At 34.7% G+C, this 16732-nt stretch overlaps 1 protein-coding gene across 2 annotated transcripts in view; it reads left to right on the forward strand.

Moving 5' to 3' along the window:
* Window positions 1–16507, forward strand: part of SCAMP1 (secretory carrier membrane protein 1) — a 129751-nt gene extending 113244 nt beyond the window's left edge. For both annotated transcript variants that reach the window (XM_045496401.1, XM_045496406.1), the window contains one exon: window positions 13660–16507. In XM_045496401.1, the coding sequence (XP_045352357.1) occupies window positions 13660–13824 (165 nt within the window). In that variant the 3' untranslated portion in view covers window positions 13825–16507. The remainder of the gene's footprint in view (window positions 1–13659) is intronic.
* The last annotated feature ends 225 nt before the right edge of the window (window positions 16508–16732 follow it).

Consider the following 16732-nt stretch of genomic DNA (forward strand, 5'->3'; position numbering starts at 1 on the left):
GCTGTTACTTGTTTTCTCAACTGGTCACACATACTATTGAATATTGAAACTCAGCTTTCCAAAGTTAATAAATCACGTATCCTTTTTGCAGTTATCTTTTTCCTTGAACTCTGCAGCTTTCTACGCTGCAGGTGGCCCCTCTTCCTCAGTCTGTGTAATTGTGTTCTGATTCTCCTGCCTTTGACCTATTCTTTCTCCTTCATTCCTTTGTCCAGCTCCTAAGTACATGTGTACTTAAATGCAGTCAGCTCTCTGCTCTTTGTGCTCTATAATCTTTGTGCTTGTAAATTTCAATCTCTCCAATTTTGGGGGTCCTTTCTCTTGTCTATTCTGGGTGACCTAGAATCTTGGAGTTGGAAGACATAATGCTTTGCATAAAAATTTAGTTGCTTCCTCAGGTGACTGTTTAGAACTCCCATTGATTGGTATCATCATGTCACAGTAATGTTTCTTCTCAGAACTAGCTCTTCTTCCAGAAGCTCTGATTCATAATCAAGAAAAATTTATTAAGACCACATATTATATGATTTCATTTACCATGAAGTGTCCAAAATAGGCAAATCTATAGAGATAGAAAGTAGATTTGTGGTTGCCTGAGGTTGGGGGTAGGGTGGAGAGGGATTGCTGATGGTTATGAAAGTTCTTTTTGGGGTGATGAAAATTTCTAAAATTAGATTGATGATCTATTCACAACACTATAAATACTAAAAACCATTAAGTTCTATCCTTTAAAAGGGTAAATTGTATATTATGCAAATTTTATCTCAGTAAAGCTGTTTTTAAAAAATGAATATCTATTAAGTATCTACTGTAAATTAGGTGGTACTAAGTATTTTCTCCTATGATTCCATTAAAATTTATGTCAACGCTTTGACTGCTTTTGTCAGTGCTTTCATTACTTTTTTAGTCGCTATCCTAGATAACTTTCTAAGTATCTTTTCCATCCTTTTCTTCCTTTTCATTCCCAGTCTCAGCTAGCCCAGAAATGTTTTGCAGGTCACCACACCCTCACTTCCCCCATCTTCCTTCAGTTACTATGTGAATCTAAAAAAACCCGCCCAGACAACTCTGAAGATTTTTAAAGTGGACTTGGATTGGGGAATGGGATTTTGATGGTTGTGGGAACTAGGGCTAGTAGTGACCTTATACTGCTCCTGGATCCACACTTGCTTCTCTAGTGGAAGACGCATGTCTTAAGGATTGTGTCATCCTTAATTTTCTTGGGAATTTACTGTAGGTGTTACTCACTATGGCATCTGGGTACAGGCCACTCTATATATCTTATAATGCACATACTCTGGGTACCCAGCTTGTTAGAGTTCCTCCAGGGTGAATGTGGCTTCTAGCCTTGGAATTAGAGGAGCAAGAGCTTTGGAACCATACAATTCAGGTTGAAATTCTGGTGCCTTGACTTCAAGGTGTGTGAGCTGAGGCAGGCTTCTCTAACCACTCAGTCTCAGTGTCATCACCTGTACTCTAAGCTCCTCAGGGGCAGAGGCCTAGTCTGTGTGCTTTCAGGTTTTTTTGATCACATCTGGAACAGTGACTGGCAGTGATATATGGTGGGCACTCAGAGTATTTGTTGAATGAAGGAAGGAATGGGAATAATAACTACTTCCATAGGGTTGGAGTTTGGATTAAGTAAAACAGTGAACATAAGCTGCCCAGCACAGGGCTTCTTCAGCTAAAATTAACGACTTTTTCTGGTCTTCTTGACCCCTTTATCAGTTTATATGCAGGGTGGTCTGGTTTAGTGTCTACTTTTGTTTAGTAGGTGCCTGTATCAATCTAAAAGGATTTGGCTTATGTGGTTGTGGGAGCTTGCTGAATTAGTCCGAAATCCATAGAGTGGGCAGGCAGGAAGGGTTGGAAAATCTGAAGCAGAAGATGAAGCTCCAGTCCCAGGTGAGATTTCCTCAGAGAAACCTCAGTTCTTTTCTTAAGGCCTTTCAACTGATTTGATCAGGCCTACCAAGTCAAATACTATTCTCCTTTTCTTAAAGACAACTGATTAATAATCACATGCCCAAAATACCTTCACAGCAACATCTAGATTAGGGTTTTATTAATAACTGAAGACTATAGCCTAGCCACAGAAACCTGACCATCACAACATCTCTTTGGTCATTTCCTTTATCATTGCGATGCTTTATAAAACTAGAAATGTAGTAAGTTTAAAATACAGTAAATACAGTAATGGATTTTGGGGTATGTTGCAGGTTCTATTCATTTTTTAAACAACCATTTATGATCATGTGTTATGTGCCAAGTGCTGCACTGTGTATGAGCTCAAGGAGCTCACATTTTGGTGTGAAGGATAAACAAGTGAGTGGGTACCACAATTCGGTGATTTAGTGGCTGTTTTGGGGGCAAGTACAGGGATCACAGAGGAGAGATACCTAATTAAGTTTTGGAGATATTTTAAAGTAGTGGGGTCTTGTAAAGTGTTTCCTTGGCTGAGATATTATGATTAGCAAGAGTTATCTAAGTAAAAGAATAGGGAGAAGGAAGAGCATAAATAGGTATCAGGTAACAGGGATACCATTTTCATATCTAGTTGCAGGAAATAACGTGACATAGGGAATTAAAAGTAGCTCAGAATGGATGGAAAATCAACTTGGTGCATGAGTTGGACAGGGAGAAATGTGCGGTGTTGTTGGTGGAGGACAGGAAAAGATGAGACTACATACATAAGTTTAGTTAGATTTTGCAGGGTCTTGTAAAGTAGGAAAACTTGTTAGGTTTGGATCTTTCCCACAGAGTGGTGGTGAGCCATAGAAGTGGTTTAAAGAGGAAAGTAAAAGAATTGATGAATTATCAATTTGAGCTTTAGTAAGATTTGTAATTTGTGTGGTGGGAATATGGTACTTGGAGAAATGAAGACAGGGAGGCAGGATAGGAAGCAGGTTAGTAATGGTGGCCAGAACTAAGGAAGCGGCAGCGTGAAGTAACTGTACTCAAGGGAATATGCACGTAGTGATTGATTGGACCTGGCCCCAGAAGCAGAGGATGAGGGAAGGCTCAAGAATGACACCCAGGTTTTTAGATGGTGGGTCATTCAGAAAGAGAGTACAGGAAGAAGAACAGATATATGGGCATTGGGGTGCCTGGCTGTCTCAGTTCATAGAGCGTGTGACTCTTAATCTCAAGGTTGTGAGTTCAAGCCCCACATTGGGTATGGGGCCTACTTAAATAAAAACACATTATGTGAAAAAGATATATGGGCATCAAGTTGTTTTCAGCTTTAAATCCAGAGAATTTAAAATGATGCTGGGGCATCAAAATATAAATACATGGTAGGCTTTTGGATCTATAAGTTGGAAGCAAAGGAAAGAGCTTTAGGCTGGATTTCTAGACTTGGGAAGTATTGACTTCTTGATGTAAATGAATCCTAGAAAATGGGTATGGAGTTAGATGAGTGTAGAACACTACCAACACTTAGAAATCTGAAGAAAGAATGTGGAGGGAATTTTAACAATGGTTGCAGTGGGATGTGTGGTACAGATGATTAATATGGTTGGAGTGGGAGGAAGTGTTTATTCTACAGCTGCTGTTAAACTGACTCCTGTGTACAGCTCTCGTAAGTGTTTGACCTACAGCTTTCTCCCCAGGAACACAGTTCTTTAAGATCCAGTGCATTAAAGGAAAAGTTGTAGAGTTGTGCTGATTGTATGCCAGGCATTGAAAAGAAATGGTTCCTTCCCAAATAAGTGTATTGGTATGGGAAATGTGTAGCATATAGGTTGACTTTTTTGTTGTTGTTGTTACTCATGGGTAAAGAAGTTACCAGTTTACACTTTTTATATGTGTCCACTGTCAGTCGATGCAATATAAGTTCCTAAACTTCTCTGAATCTCATATTCTTGTGAAATAGGAATTAAGATAAGATGATTTTCTGAATGGTTTTATGAAGTACAATAAATGGGGATAATAAAAGCTAAACTGTAATTTGAGCTCAGATTTCATACTTGTAGTAACAAGGATTTCTCTTACTTTGGGTAGAAATTGAGATCCAATAAAAACACTTGATTTGGGGGGCACCTGGGTAGCTTATGCGGTTAAACATCCAACTCTTTCAGCTCAGGTCATGATCATCTCATTCATTGTGGGTTCAAGCCCCGCATAGGGCTCTGTGCTTACAGTGTAGAGCCTGCTTGAGATTCTCTCTCTCTTCTCTTTCTCTGCCTCTCACCTCCTCATGCTTTCTCACTTTCTCTCTCTAAATAAAAAACAAAACAAACAAAATGCTTAGTTTTAAATTTTCTCTTCCACACTTGCACAAAACTGGCTGTTTCCTTTGTATGTAGCCATAGTTGCTAACCACTAGGGGTCAGGCTCCTCATAAACAGTTAATGCCCTCCAAAAGTTATTGGTGCACACCATTTGACTCTAGAATTGTTGCATTTTATTATGCTATTCTGTGTTTCCAGCCCCAGCTAAACGTGCTTTGTGGTATATATTTATTTCAGTTTAATACAGTTTTGAGAATTTGGTTGGCATTCTGAAGTCTTGCATAATTGGAGTAGGTAATAACTGCTGTATCAAGTGCCCACTATGAGTGCTATGGTATCTTTGTTTCCTTGTAGTGTCATTTTATAATTGAAATTTAAAAAAATTGAAATGCAAGAATATCTGTCATTTCAGAGATGAGAGAATAGTTCAGTTCTTAACTTTCAGAGATTTCTTTAATTTTCTCTTAGGTTGTTTCTAAAAGGTATTTTTTTAAGGTCTTTTCTCTGTAGTAAATAAATGGAATTGAGTAATAATTTTGGACTAAGGGGGAGGTGTTTTCAGTGGGTCAAATAATAATAAATGAATGAGTCACAGGACACTGTATATCAGGGGAATCCAAAATTTTCCTTTTTTTAATTGGTATAAGAACTAGAATGGCTTAGTGTGGAAGAGATAAATAGATGATACATAATTTGTACTCCTTTTGGGACCTAGTTATAAATGACTATTTTTCTCATAAAATTTAAGAAACTGTTCATAGACATTTGTGTTCACATTAATAAACTAATTACTAACAGTGATTTTTAAAGCATTTCAAAAGCAATTTAGAATAAATTTCGCTCTAAAAAAAAAAGTTTCCCTAAATGCTTGAATTGTTTTTAAAAATGCCAGTATATCTATTCTGAAAAAACTTCTCTGTGAGAGTATATAATTCGGGTATATGATCCAAAGTGGAGATGATGATGGTGATGATAATAATAATAATAATAATAATAATAATAATAATATTATTATTATTGGTGTTTTATAGTAAATGCTCTATAAACATACCCAGTTATATTTAATAATGGTCTTAGGTTAAAAATGATGATTTCATTTTCTTTGAAAACATTGCTATTGTTCACCCCTCTTTTTTTTTTTTTTTTTTTGCTTTTTAATTTTTTTTTGTTTTATTTGGATCTAGGACAGAATGCTGATAATTTAATGTACTTTTTTTTTTTTTAATAGTCACATTTAGGTATACTTCTTTTGCCTTCTCTCTGCCTCTTTCTCTGAATCATCCAAGACTATAATTTTTCCTGATTAAAAATCCATTTCAGATGATTGACATGGCCTTTTTTCTTTCTTTTTTTCTTTTTCTTTCTTTTTTTTCTTTTTCTTTTTCTCTTTCTCTTTCTCTTTCTCTTTCTCTTTCTCTTTCTCTTTCTTTCTCTTTCTCTTTCTCCTCCTCCTCTTCCTCCTCCTCCTCCTCCTCCTTCTCCTTCTTTTTCTTTTTCGAGAGGAGAGTGAACATGTGCATGTGCAAGCAGGGAGAGGGAGAGAGAGAATCTTAAACAGACTCCACACTCTGCACAGGGCCCGAGGTGGCGCTCAATCTCATGACCGTGATATCATGACCAGGCGAAATCAATCAAGAGTCAGATGCTTAACCAACTAGGCCACCCAGGTGCCCCAAGAATAATAATATTTGTTAAACAATATGTTGGGGACATTGAAATTTTTTCTGCTCTAAATACTTTCTATTTTTTTTTATTAACTGAATTATAGCAGTAGACAGTACTATATTGGTTTTAGATGTACAACATTGTGATTTGACATTTATAAATTACATCATGAAATACTTTCCATAAGTATAGTTACCATCTGTTACCATTCAAGGCTACACAATATTATTGACTGTATTCCCTATGCTGTACTTTACATCCCTGTGACTTATTTATTTTGTACCTGGAAGTTTGTACCTCTTAATCCCCTTCCCCTATTTTGCCCATCCCTCCACTTCTGTATCCCCACCCCCAGCAGCCATCAGTTTGTGCTCTGTATTTATGAATCTCTTTCAGGTTTTTTTTTGTTGTTGTTTGCTCATTTGTTTCTTAGAGTTTGCATATAAGTGACATCATGTGGTATTTGTCTTCCTCTGACTTATTTCACTTAGCATAATACCTCCTAGGTCCATCCATGTTATTGCAAATGGCAAGATGTCATTCTTTTTTTTGGCTGAGTAATAGTGCATTGTGTATGTGTATGTGTGTGTGTGTGTGTGTGTGTGTATATATATATATATACACACACACACACAATCTTCTTCTTTATCCATTCATCTTTCAGCAGACACTCAAATTTCTTCATGTTGGCTAACATAAATAATGCTGCAAGAAACATAAGCGTGTATATTTCTTTTCAAATTAGTGTTTTTGTTTTCCTTGGAAAAACCCAGAAATGGAGTGACTATATCATATGGTGCTTCTATTTTTACTTTCTTGAGAAACTTCCATACTGTTTTTCCATAGTTGCTACACCAATTTACATACACACAAACAGTGCAGGAAGGTTCCCCCTTCCTCACATTTTTGCCAACACTTGTTATTTCTTGTCTTTTTGATGATAGCTATTTTGACTGGTTTGAGGTGATACCTCATTGTGGTTTTGATTTCCATTTCCCTGATGATTAGTGACATTGAGAGCATCTTTTCACATGGATATTGGCCATCTTTGTGTTGTCTTTGGGAAAGGGTCTATTTAGGTTCTTCTGCCCATTTTTTAATTGGATTGTTTCTTTGGTGTTGAGTTGTATTGATTCTTTATGTATTTTGGATCTTAATCCCTTATCATAGATAATTTGCAGATATGTTCTCCCATTCAGTAGGTTTCCTTTTCATTTTATTGGTGGTTTCCTTCACTGTGTGGAAAAAGCTTTTTAGTTGGATGTAGTCCTAATTGTTTATTTTTGCTTTTGTTGCACTTGATTAAGGGGACATATCCAAAAAAATATTGCTAAGGTTAATGTCCAAGAGTTTACTTCCTGTGTTTTCTTTCACAAATTTATGCCTTCAGGTCTTAGGTTATGTGTTTAATCCATTTTGAATTTATTTTTGTATGTGGTGTAAGAAAGTGGTCCACTTTTATTTATTTATTTTTTTTTGCATGTAGCTGTTCAGTTTTGCCAACACTATCAAAGAGACTGGTCTTTTCCCCCGTGTAAATTCTTGCCTCCTTTGTCACAGATTAATTAACCATGTAAACATGGGACTATTTTGGGGCTTTGTGTGGTGTTCCATTATTCGGTGTTTCTTTTTGTGCCAGTACCATACTGTTTTGATTACTATAGTTTTGTAGTATAGTTTGAAATACGGAATTGTGATGCTTGTGATAGCTCTGTTTTTCTTTTTCAAGATTGCTTTGGTATTTGGGGTCCTTTGTAGTTCTGTACAGATTTTAGGATTATCTTAATTCTGCAAAAAATACTATTGGTATTGAATCTTTAGATTGCTTTGGATAGGTTGAACATTTTAACAATATTCTTTGAATCCATGAACATGGTATATCTTTCCATTTGTATCAACTTATTTCATCAGTCTTAAAGTTTTCACTAGATGGGTCTTTCACCTCTTTGGTTAAACTTATTTCTAGGTATTTTTTTTTTCTTCTTTGATGTCACTATAAATAAGATTGTATTCTTAATTTCTCTTTCTGCTAGTTTATTATTAGTGTAGAGAAATGCAACACATTTCCATAATTGCAATTCATTTAATCTAACAGTTTTTGGTGGCGTCTTTAGGGTTTTCTGTATATATTATGTTATCTGCAAATAGTGACAGAGGTACTTCCTCCTTAATAATGTGGATACCTTTTATTTCTTTTTCTTGCCTGATTTTTGTGGCTAGGACTTCGAGTACTATGTTGAATAAAAAAAGCAAGAGTGGACATCCTTGTCTTGTACCTTAGAGGAAAAGCTTTCAGCTTTTCACCCCTAAGTATGATGTTAGCTGTGTGTTTGTCATATATGGCCTTTGTTATGTTGAGGTACATTCCCTCTATATCCTATTTCTTGAGAGTTTTTGTCATGGAAGGATGTTGAATTTTGTAAAGTGGTTTCTCTGCATCTATTGAGATGATCATGTGATTTTTATCTTCATTTTGCTAATCTGGTATATTGTGTTGATTGATTTGCAGTTATTGAACCATCTCTCATCTCTGGAATAAATTTCACCTGGTCATGGTGAATGATCCTTTAATATATTACTGAATTTGGTTTGCTAAATTTTTTTTTAGGATTTTTGCATCTGTGTTCATTAGGATTATTGACCTGTAATTTTCTATTTTTGTAGTACCTTTGGTTTTGATATCAGACTAATGATGGCCTCATAGAATGAATTTGGAAACATTTCTTCTCTTCAATTTTTTGGGTTAGTTTGAGAAGAATAGGCATTAGGTCTTCTTTAAATGTTTGGTAGAATTCCCTTGTGAAGCCATCTAGTCCTCCGCTTTTGTTTATTGGGAGTTTTTTTTTTTTAAATTACTGATTCAGTTTCATTGGTAGTAATCAGTCTGATGAGATTTTCTATTTCTTCCTGATTTTGTCTCGGATGACTGTATGTTTTTAGGAATTTATCCATTTTCATTTAGATAGTCCAATTTGTTGGCATATAATTTTTCATAGTAGTCTCTTGTAATCCTTTGTATTTCTGTGGTTGTAATTTGTCCTCTTTTATTTCTGATTTTATTTATTTGAGCCCTCTTTTTTTGCTTGATAGGTCTGGTAAAGATTTTATCATTTGTATTTATCTTTGCAAAGAACCAGTTCTGAGTTTCCTTAATTTATTTTTGTCTATTTCCAATCTGATCTGTATTATTTCCTTTATTATTTCTACTAACTTTGGGCTTTATTTTTTAGTGCCTTTAGGTGTAAGATTAGATTGAGGCTTTTCTTGTTTCCTTGAGGCGGGCTTTTCTTAGATATTCTTTTGCTTTGTCTCAAAGATGTTGAACTCTTGGTTTCCATTTTCATTTGTGTGAATGTCTTTTTTTAATTTTCTCTCATTTCTTTGTTGACCCATTGGTTGGTTGGTAGCATGTTGTTTAGCCTTGATGTATTTGTGTGGTGTTTTTTTTCCAGTTTTTTTTTTTTTTTTTTTGTAATTGATTTACAGTTTAATACCATTGTGGATCAGAAAAGATACTTGATAGAATTTAAGTCTTCTTAAATTTATTGAAGCTTGTTTTATGGCCGGATATATGATCTGTCCTGGAGAATATTCTGTGTGTACTCAAAAAGAACATGTGGTCTGCTGTTTTTGGATGCAGTGTTCTGTGTATATATCTATTAAGTATATCTAGCCTGATGTGTCCTTCAAAGCTACTGCTTCCTTGATTGATTTTCTGCCTGAGTGATCTATTGATGTAAGTGGTATGTTAAAGTTCCCTAGTATGTTCACTTGTAAAATGGCCTGTGAAGGTAATTGCAAACTAAGTAATTTTCTTTGTAACATAGGTACAGTGTGTTAGATTAGTAGTGTACCTCTTTGGTAACTTTTTTTTTTTTTTAATAGGATAATTGTGAGCCATTTGTTTAAATGGCTAAAAAATAAAAGAAAAAATAAACAAGTAATTATTCAGTGGCTTTTACTGCAAGTTATGATGTCTTTTTTTTTTAAGTAAGCTTTACACCCACTATGTCACTTGAACTCATGACCCCAAGGTCAAAAGTTGCATGCTCTACTGACTAAGCCAGCCACGTACCCCAGCAAGTCACTATATCTTATAGGTGATATAATAATGAGTAGAAATTAGCTCTTACCCTCAAGGAACCAAAAGCACATGGGGTATAAGACATGTAGATAACTCCTACAAAAGAAAAGGCATACTAGACATCCCTAAAAGATGTACTGGAGGTGCTCACAACAGGGAGAGTCACAGTTAGATGAAGCAGAAAGAGGACAGTGGTATTTGAGATAGGCTGCAGAGGATGAACAGGATTTCAATAGTGTGAAACCAGAGTATTAATTCAAGAGGTGACAGAAGGGGTATCTGACCCAGATCTATGGGCAGTTCACAGATGGTTTATAGGAAATGTTTAATTGAAAACATTAGGCTAAGAGATCCCTAAGTTTTTTTAAAAAAAACCCACAACAAGAAAAAAAATTTCAAAAATTTGTTTTTTCCCAGGTTTTAAAAAAAGTTAAAGTGATTTTTATGTAACAGGCAACTTATATTAATAAAAACATTTCTTGAAATCATATTCTCTAAGCTTTAATGGAAATATATGTTTGGATTATTTTGTTTAAAGTACCATGAGCCTTTAATTTCCATAGTATACAATTTTTTGTGTCATAGACCACCACAGTATACACTAACATATGTTTGAAGATACATTAAGAAAGCAAGATACCCTTCTGGAGTTGCATCTCGGCTGTGACTCTTCTCCAGATACTTAAAAATTAATTTTAATTTTTACTAGAGTAACACATTTACATAATTCTCATTTTATCCTTAGGAAAAATGTGAGAGACAGGACAGCAAATATTCTTGTTTCATGGGAAGTAAACTTGAGGTTTTGAGTGGTGACCAGCCTGGTAGAAAGCAGTGGAATCAGTAGATAGCAAATCTACTGTTCTTTCTGTGTTACTCCTAGAACTAAATATTTAGGTTGATGTTCTCATAACTAGAAGAGATAGAAAGTATTTAAGTTGTTTAGTTTTTTTAAATTGTAATATTTTACCTTAAAGTTTTGTCCCTGATGTCGTAAGGAATGTGAGCTATCAATAGATAACACTATGAAACATAGCAGGAAATTGATGAGTTTTTTGAGATGGTAATCCTTAGAATTAGCCTGTCATGTTGCTGGAGCACTGATAAAAAGAATCCCCGTTTTCACATGGTTTTATAATGGATTTCATACAGTATTTGAGCATTATGGACGGAGTACGCATGTGTAGTCTCTTCCCTCTAGGTGGCTCTCTGAGTCTATATAGATTTGGACTACTGAGAAGTGTATGTTGTTCGTACCTTTATTTTGCCTTCCTGCTCTGTGGGGCTGTGCATGACATTTTTAAGTAATTAAATATGAAGTCCATGAATATGTAACATCAGGCACTCAATTTAAAACAAATTTGGAAAAGGAAATAACAAAGCAAGTTAGAACAAACATTTGTTGATTATATGCTCATAAACTTGGGGGGAAGGGAGAAGACACAAGTGAATCTGTAATTATATTGTATGATGACAGAGTCTAGTAAGTAGACAAGGTTTATTAGATTTCTATCATAACTTCATTTTCTTGGTCCTAATTATATGTATTCATTGCTTTGAGATAATTTTCTTGAACATAGGAGTAGTAATTTATCTGTATCATTAATGTTCCATAGAAAAATTGGTTTTAAAAAGGGAATAAAGGGGCGCCTGGGTGGCGCAGTCGGTTAAGCGTCCGACTTCAGCCAGGTCACGATCTCGCGGTCCGTGAGTTCGAGCCCCGCGTCGGGCTCTGGGCTGATGGCTCAGAGCCTGGAGCCTGTTTCCGATTCTGTGTCTCCCTCTCTCTCTCTGCCCCTGCCCCGTTCATGCTCTGTCTCTCTCTGTCCCAAAAATGAATAAACGTTGAAAAAAAAAATTTAAAAAAAAAAAAAAAAAAAAAAAAAAGGGAATAAAATTAATTACTTAATGATTCTGAAAATTCCCAACATGAAGAAATGGTTTTGAACATGTTGGCCAAAATTATAACAGTAAATGATCATGTAATAGAATGACGTTTCACAGACTGTGCGAATGTGAAGATTAATTTTTCAGATCCCTTGATGTTTATAAGTAAGGATCAACAATTTTGTTTGGAACCATTTTTGTGTGTCATAATAGTAAATTTGAATAATGCATAAAGATTATCCCTTGGAGAGAAAGAAATGAATACAAAAGAGGTAAAATACAGTGTTCAGTTAACCAACACATGGAAAAGTCATTTTCTCATCATTCTCTCAAAATATTAAAGGAATTAAATTATGATAGTGCTATAGTACGAGAAGAAAACAATTTTAGGGTTTGCCTAAAGTGTACTTGTCAGCGCTCTCATTTTCTTCCTGACCCTTTTACACCTTGTTCCACTGTAATATGACATTTGCTTTCATCACTGTGTCAGAAGAATTCAGGGCTGCCCGGGTATTTTTATCTCTTACCCGGAGCAGCTCTTCATTCCTTAACATGGCTTTCTTCCCTTGGCATCTGTGAAAAAGTCCCTGGCTTTTCCCATTCCTCTCTTTAATTCTTCCTTATTGTCGTGGGTACCTCTTAAATATTGGTATCTTAACAGACTTTGATATTTGACTCTTTCCTTTTTTCTCCATGGACCATTTCATTTATGTCAGAGTTGCAGTTACCATTTATGTGCCATTGCTTTTCAAGTCCATGTCCCTAGCCTATTCCTCTTTTGAACTCCAAATCAAATCTTCACCTGCCTGCTGCCTGCTGTCGTAGGTATGAATGTTTAGAACTTAGTGTCTCCTTTACCCTCTAAACCAACCTATCTTACCTCTTCTCTGTCTTCTTGAAACAGTTTCCCAGTATCCAAGTTTGACTTGAGTCTTTGACTCATTCAAAGAAAGTTCCCTTTCTTTTTCTTCTTCCCTCCCCCCAAGTTTGTAGACATGTTATAAATAAATATTCTAATTTGCTTTATTTCCTTCCCCAAATGTATATAAATTGGCTGATGTTATGTATTGTTGCACTTTGTAGTTTATGCATCTCGTAACATATGCTAATAGAGTGTTTTTGAACCTTGCTCTTGAAAAGAAGTCCCAAAGATTTAAGTGATAAATCGATATGGGCAGACACTTTCCAGAAGTTATTCCTTTCCCAAAATTTCTCAGAAGTAAATCCTTTAGGACTTGACCATACACAAAAAGTAAAATGGTACACAGAGTAAAAGAGGACACAGCAAAAGTATCTTTAAGGACCTATGTATTCCTTGGTATATTAAATGATGAAATGATAATCATTTGATTATAATAGGGCTAGTGGTGAATATGTAGCCAACATGAAAATTGATAAGGCATTACTCTGAATTGTCTAAGGTGGTAAGTTAATGTATTAATGTCTGAATGTCTCTTGTTATGTTTAAACCATTCTCTGTAATATCTTAAAAAGTAGGTATAGCAGGAAAAATAGCTTTTTGCATTTGGTTAAGAAGTTTTAAAAATTATTTTTGGTTTGCATAAGCATAACTATCTCTTCTGCATTGGGGGTAAAGTGGAAGACAAAGTTAGGAAAATATTTAAATACAGTATTGTATGTCAGTGTGGTGGCTGATATTCTTGACCTTAGGAATCATGGCTAGAATCTAGTCCTTTTATGTCTGGGTAATGTCAAGATTAATTGAAGAGTTGCTGAAAATGAGTGTGTAGATTACCACTTAACTTGTCCCACTTTTTTGTGCCTCCGTAGGTACATGGACTATACCGCACAACAGGTGCTAGTTTTGAGAAGGCCCAACAAGAATTTGCAACAGGTGTGATGTCCAACAAAACTGTCCAGACTGCAGCTGCAAATGCAGCTTCAAGTGCAGCAACTAGTGCGGCTCAGAACGCTTTCAAGGGTAACCAGATGTAGAGAACCCTCCAACAGTACACTGGTACCTTCTGACTGTACTTTTTCTCCAGTTACTGTATTCTATAAATATTTTTATGTTGAAAACACAGTACACACAGCATGTATATTTCCTGTTCACTTGTGCATGGGCTAAAACCAGAAAAACTTCCTTGTCTTATTTGCCTATTAGTTTCTTAATATTTTGGTGCCCCTTGCAGAAAAAAATATCACATGCTAAATAAATATTCTCCATATTTTTTGGGGGATGAATGTTCAGCAAATTATTTCAGTGGTGACACACTGAAATTAATATGGTACTTATAATTAAAAATGCATTTAGTACTAGCTGCAGTCATTCTTTCAAAAATCTTAGACTTAAGGATTACATATTGGAACATTAAAGTGATGCTTCATTCCATTTTCCCCATTTATACTGAAAGAAATAGGCCATCAGGGACTTAGGGATTTTAAAATTGGCTTGCTTTTTAGCAGTTTTAGTCACCAGTGAAGAGCCTGTGTGCATTTCGTAGTAGATGATGTAAATTTTATCCTTTTCTTTTTGTTTTATTTTTATAGAGTAGTTGATATTTTCATACCAATCTCTGATCTTGCATGGGCACCACATTTCTTAAAAGAATTAGTATTTTGGCTTTTGCACTGCTTATGGTTGTAGGATTGCAGAGTTGCTGGTAGAATCAAAGAAGAGATTTTCTGCAATAGTTTCTGTTAAATAAAAATTTATTGGGATGCAATATGAGAACATAATATGCAGTGCATCATCCAAAAAAGGGTAGATAATCAGTGGAATAGAATGTAGTGATGATAATACTGTTTTTTGTTTTTGTTTTTTAATTTTCAGTATCCGTATCATAGTAGAATATTACTGTATGGAAACTTTGGTATATTCTTGTGGTTACTCATTTTAATTGAACTGAGATTGTGTTTGGCAGCTCTTTTTTGGGGAGTGTGTGTGTATAATTTTTAACAGAGGTATTAAAGTCTAGACTAACTCCTTGTCCAAAAAGAACATACAGTATTTCAGCGATTTTTCTTTTAGCCTCTCATCTGTAGTGGGATTAAAAAGAAAAAGATGCTGTTGTTTCACATATACTTGAATTCCTAATGCACCTCAGTCTTTGAACTTTTGACACAGACTGAATACATTAAAATTTTTCAGCAATAGAAAAAAATGAAACATATAACTTGCACCAAGCAAGAAAATACAAATACAGTTAAATGCATTAATTGTGACTATGACCATGTTGAAATTGTTACTATGCAGCTTAGGAGTTCATTCTTAGAGTATACTTGATTTGAAACTTTGAATCATTTTTAATACTGATTTAATGACTCAAAGCCCTTTGAAAGTCATTATACTGTGTTTTGGAAGTCATTAGCTAATTTAAGATTACAGAATAATCAGTAATGGTTTATTCAACTTGATTTTAAGTAAGGATAGTCTATTGGGTTAAATTATTTGAGACTGCAGATCTTTTTTAAAAATAAGAATCAGATGGGTATAAATAGTTAAATCACTTGCATTCTTTTCCCCAAATCTGGAGGTAAATGAATTTCATACTGAGGGTGGGATGATGAGTTCTCACTATTTATAAGGGAAGCTTTGCGTGATAATAGATAACATGGATCCATCTAGATGGTGTTTACATTTGATTTATTTGGGATTTATTGAAATAATATACTTGGAAGATATTTCTTTTATTATGATTAAAATAGGATTCAGAAAATGAATTTAAAGCTGTTTTTATGAATATTTCTGATTAGTAATAATCTCCCTACTTTGTCAAACAAATAAGCCAGTTCAAGTTCTTTAGGTTCTATAATCTTACTGAAAATCTATTTTATCACAGTGTGCTTTACTGAGTGTGTATTTTACAAACATTCAAAACATTAACCACAAAATACAAGAGGAGCTCTTATATTTATCATTAATTTATATCTCAAGTCCATTTCTTTTTTTTTTTTTAACTACAAATGAATATAGAGACTTGAAAAATACTGACATACTTTCCTTTAAGAATAGGAATTATCTCTATTTTGTAGAAATCCCCAAAGGTAGCATTGTTAAATAGCAAATAATTAAAACCAACAGTACCTTGTTTGTGTGTGGATGGGGAGAATGTTTTAAGATCCAGTTACTTGGGTTAATACAAGCTTATGAGAGAACATTGTTTTTTAAAAACCTAAATGTGGATTAAAATGATGGCAATACTAACAGTTTGATAAGGTATAGGGATTTTAAATTCTTAGATTCTCTATTCTCCTAACAATAGTTGGTAAATGGTCACATTTTCCAGCAAAAGGTTGGCATTTGTTAATGTATTATATATAATACTAATGTGACCCACCCAGTATCACAGTCATGAAATGGTCTTCATGTTGTAAGCATCCATGTCATTTTTCAGTTTGCAATATTAAGTTGTGGCTGTTTTCCTTCAAACTAAAATTTGAACACTGGAAAATCCTTGCTCAGTGATTTGTAATTTGGGACTTGGATTATTTATCTAGGGATGTTTGTATATTTTGTCAGTGAGTAATATTGCGCTGCCATCATGATGAGTGTCATGGTTCTATATAAATGCCCTCCATCTGTCCCTCTAATGTTGCATGTTTTCAGTGGTTTGGAAGTTTTGTATATTTATTGTATTAACACAGAGTGTCATAAAATAAAATGCTGTTTACTGGATGTTAGTTTGTCTAATTTTAAACATTATATTAGCATTTCAGAGGTAGAGATTATGCTGTCAGTTTAATGTATATAGATATTTCACATTTGATTTTTAAAGAATCTCTGTAATTCTAACATGTGCTGAAAAAATAAATAACATAAAAGACTTTGTTAAAAACTCTCAGCAACACAAAATGACCATTTTTCTGTTGCATTAGAACTTTTAGGTGGTGGAACATGAAC

The sequence above is a fragment of the Leopardus geoffroyi genome, chromosome A1 (genome assembly GCF_018350155.1).
Source record: "Leopardus geoffroyi isolate Oge1 chromosome A1, O.geoffroyi_Oge1_pat1.0, whole genome shotgun sequence".
NCBI classification, from domain to species: domain Eukaryota; kingdom Metazoa; phylum Chordata; class Mammalia; order Carnivora; family Felidae; genus Leopardus; species Leopardus geoffroyi.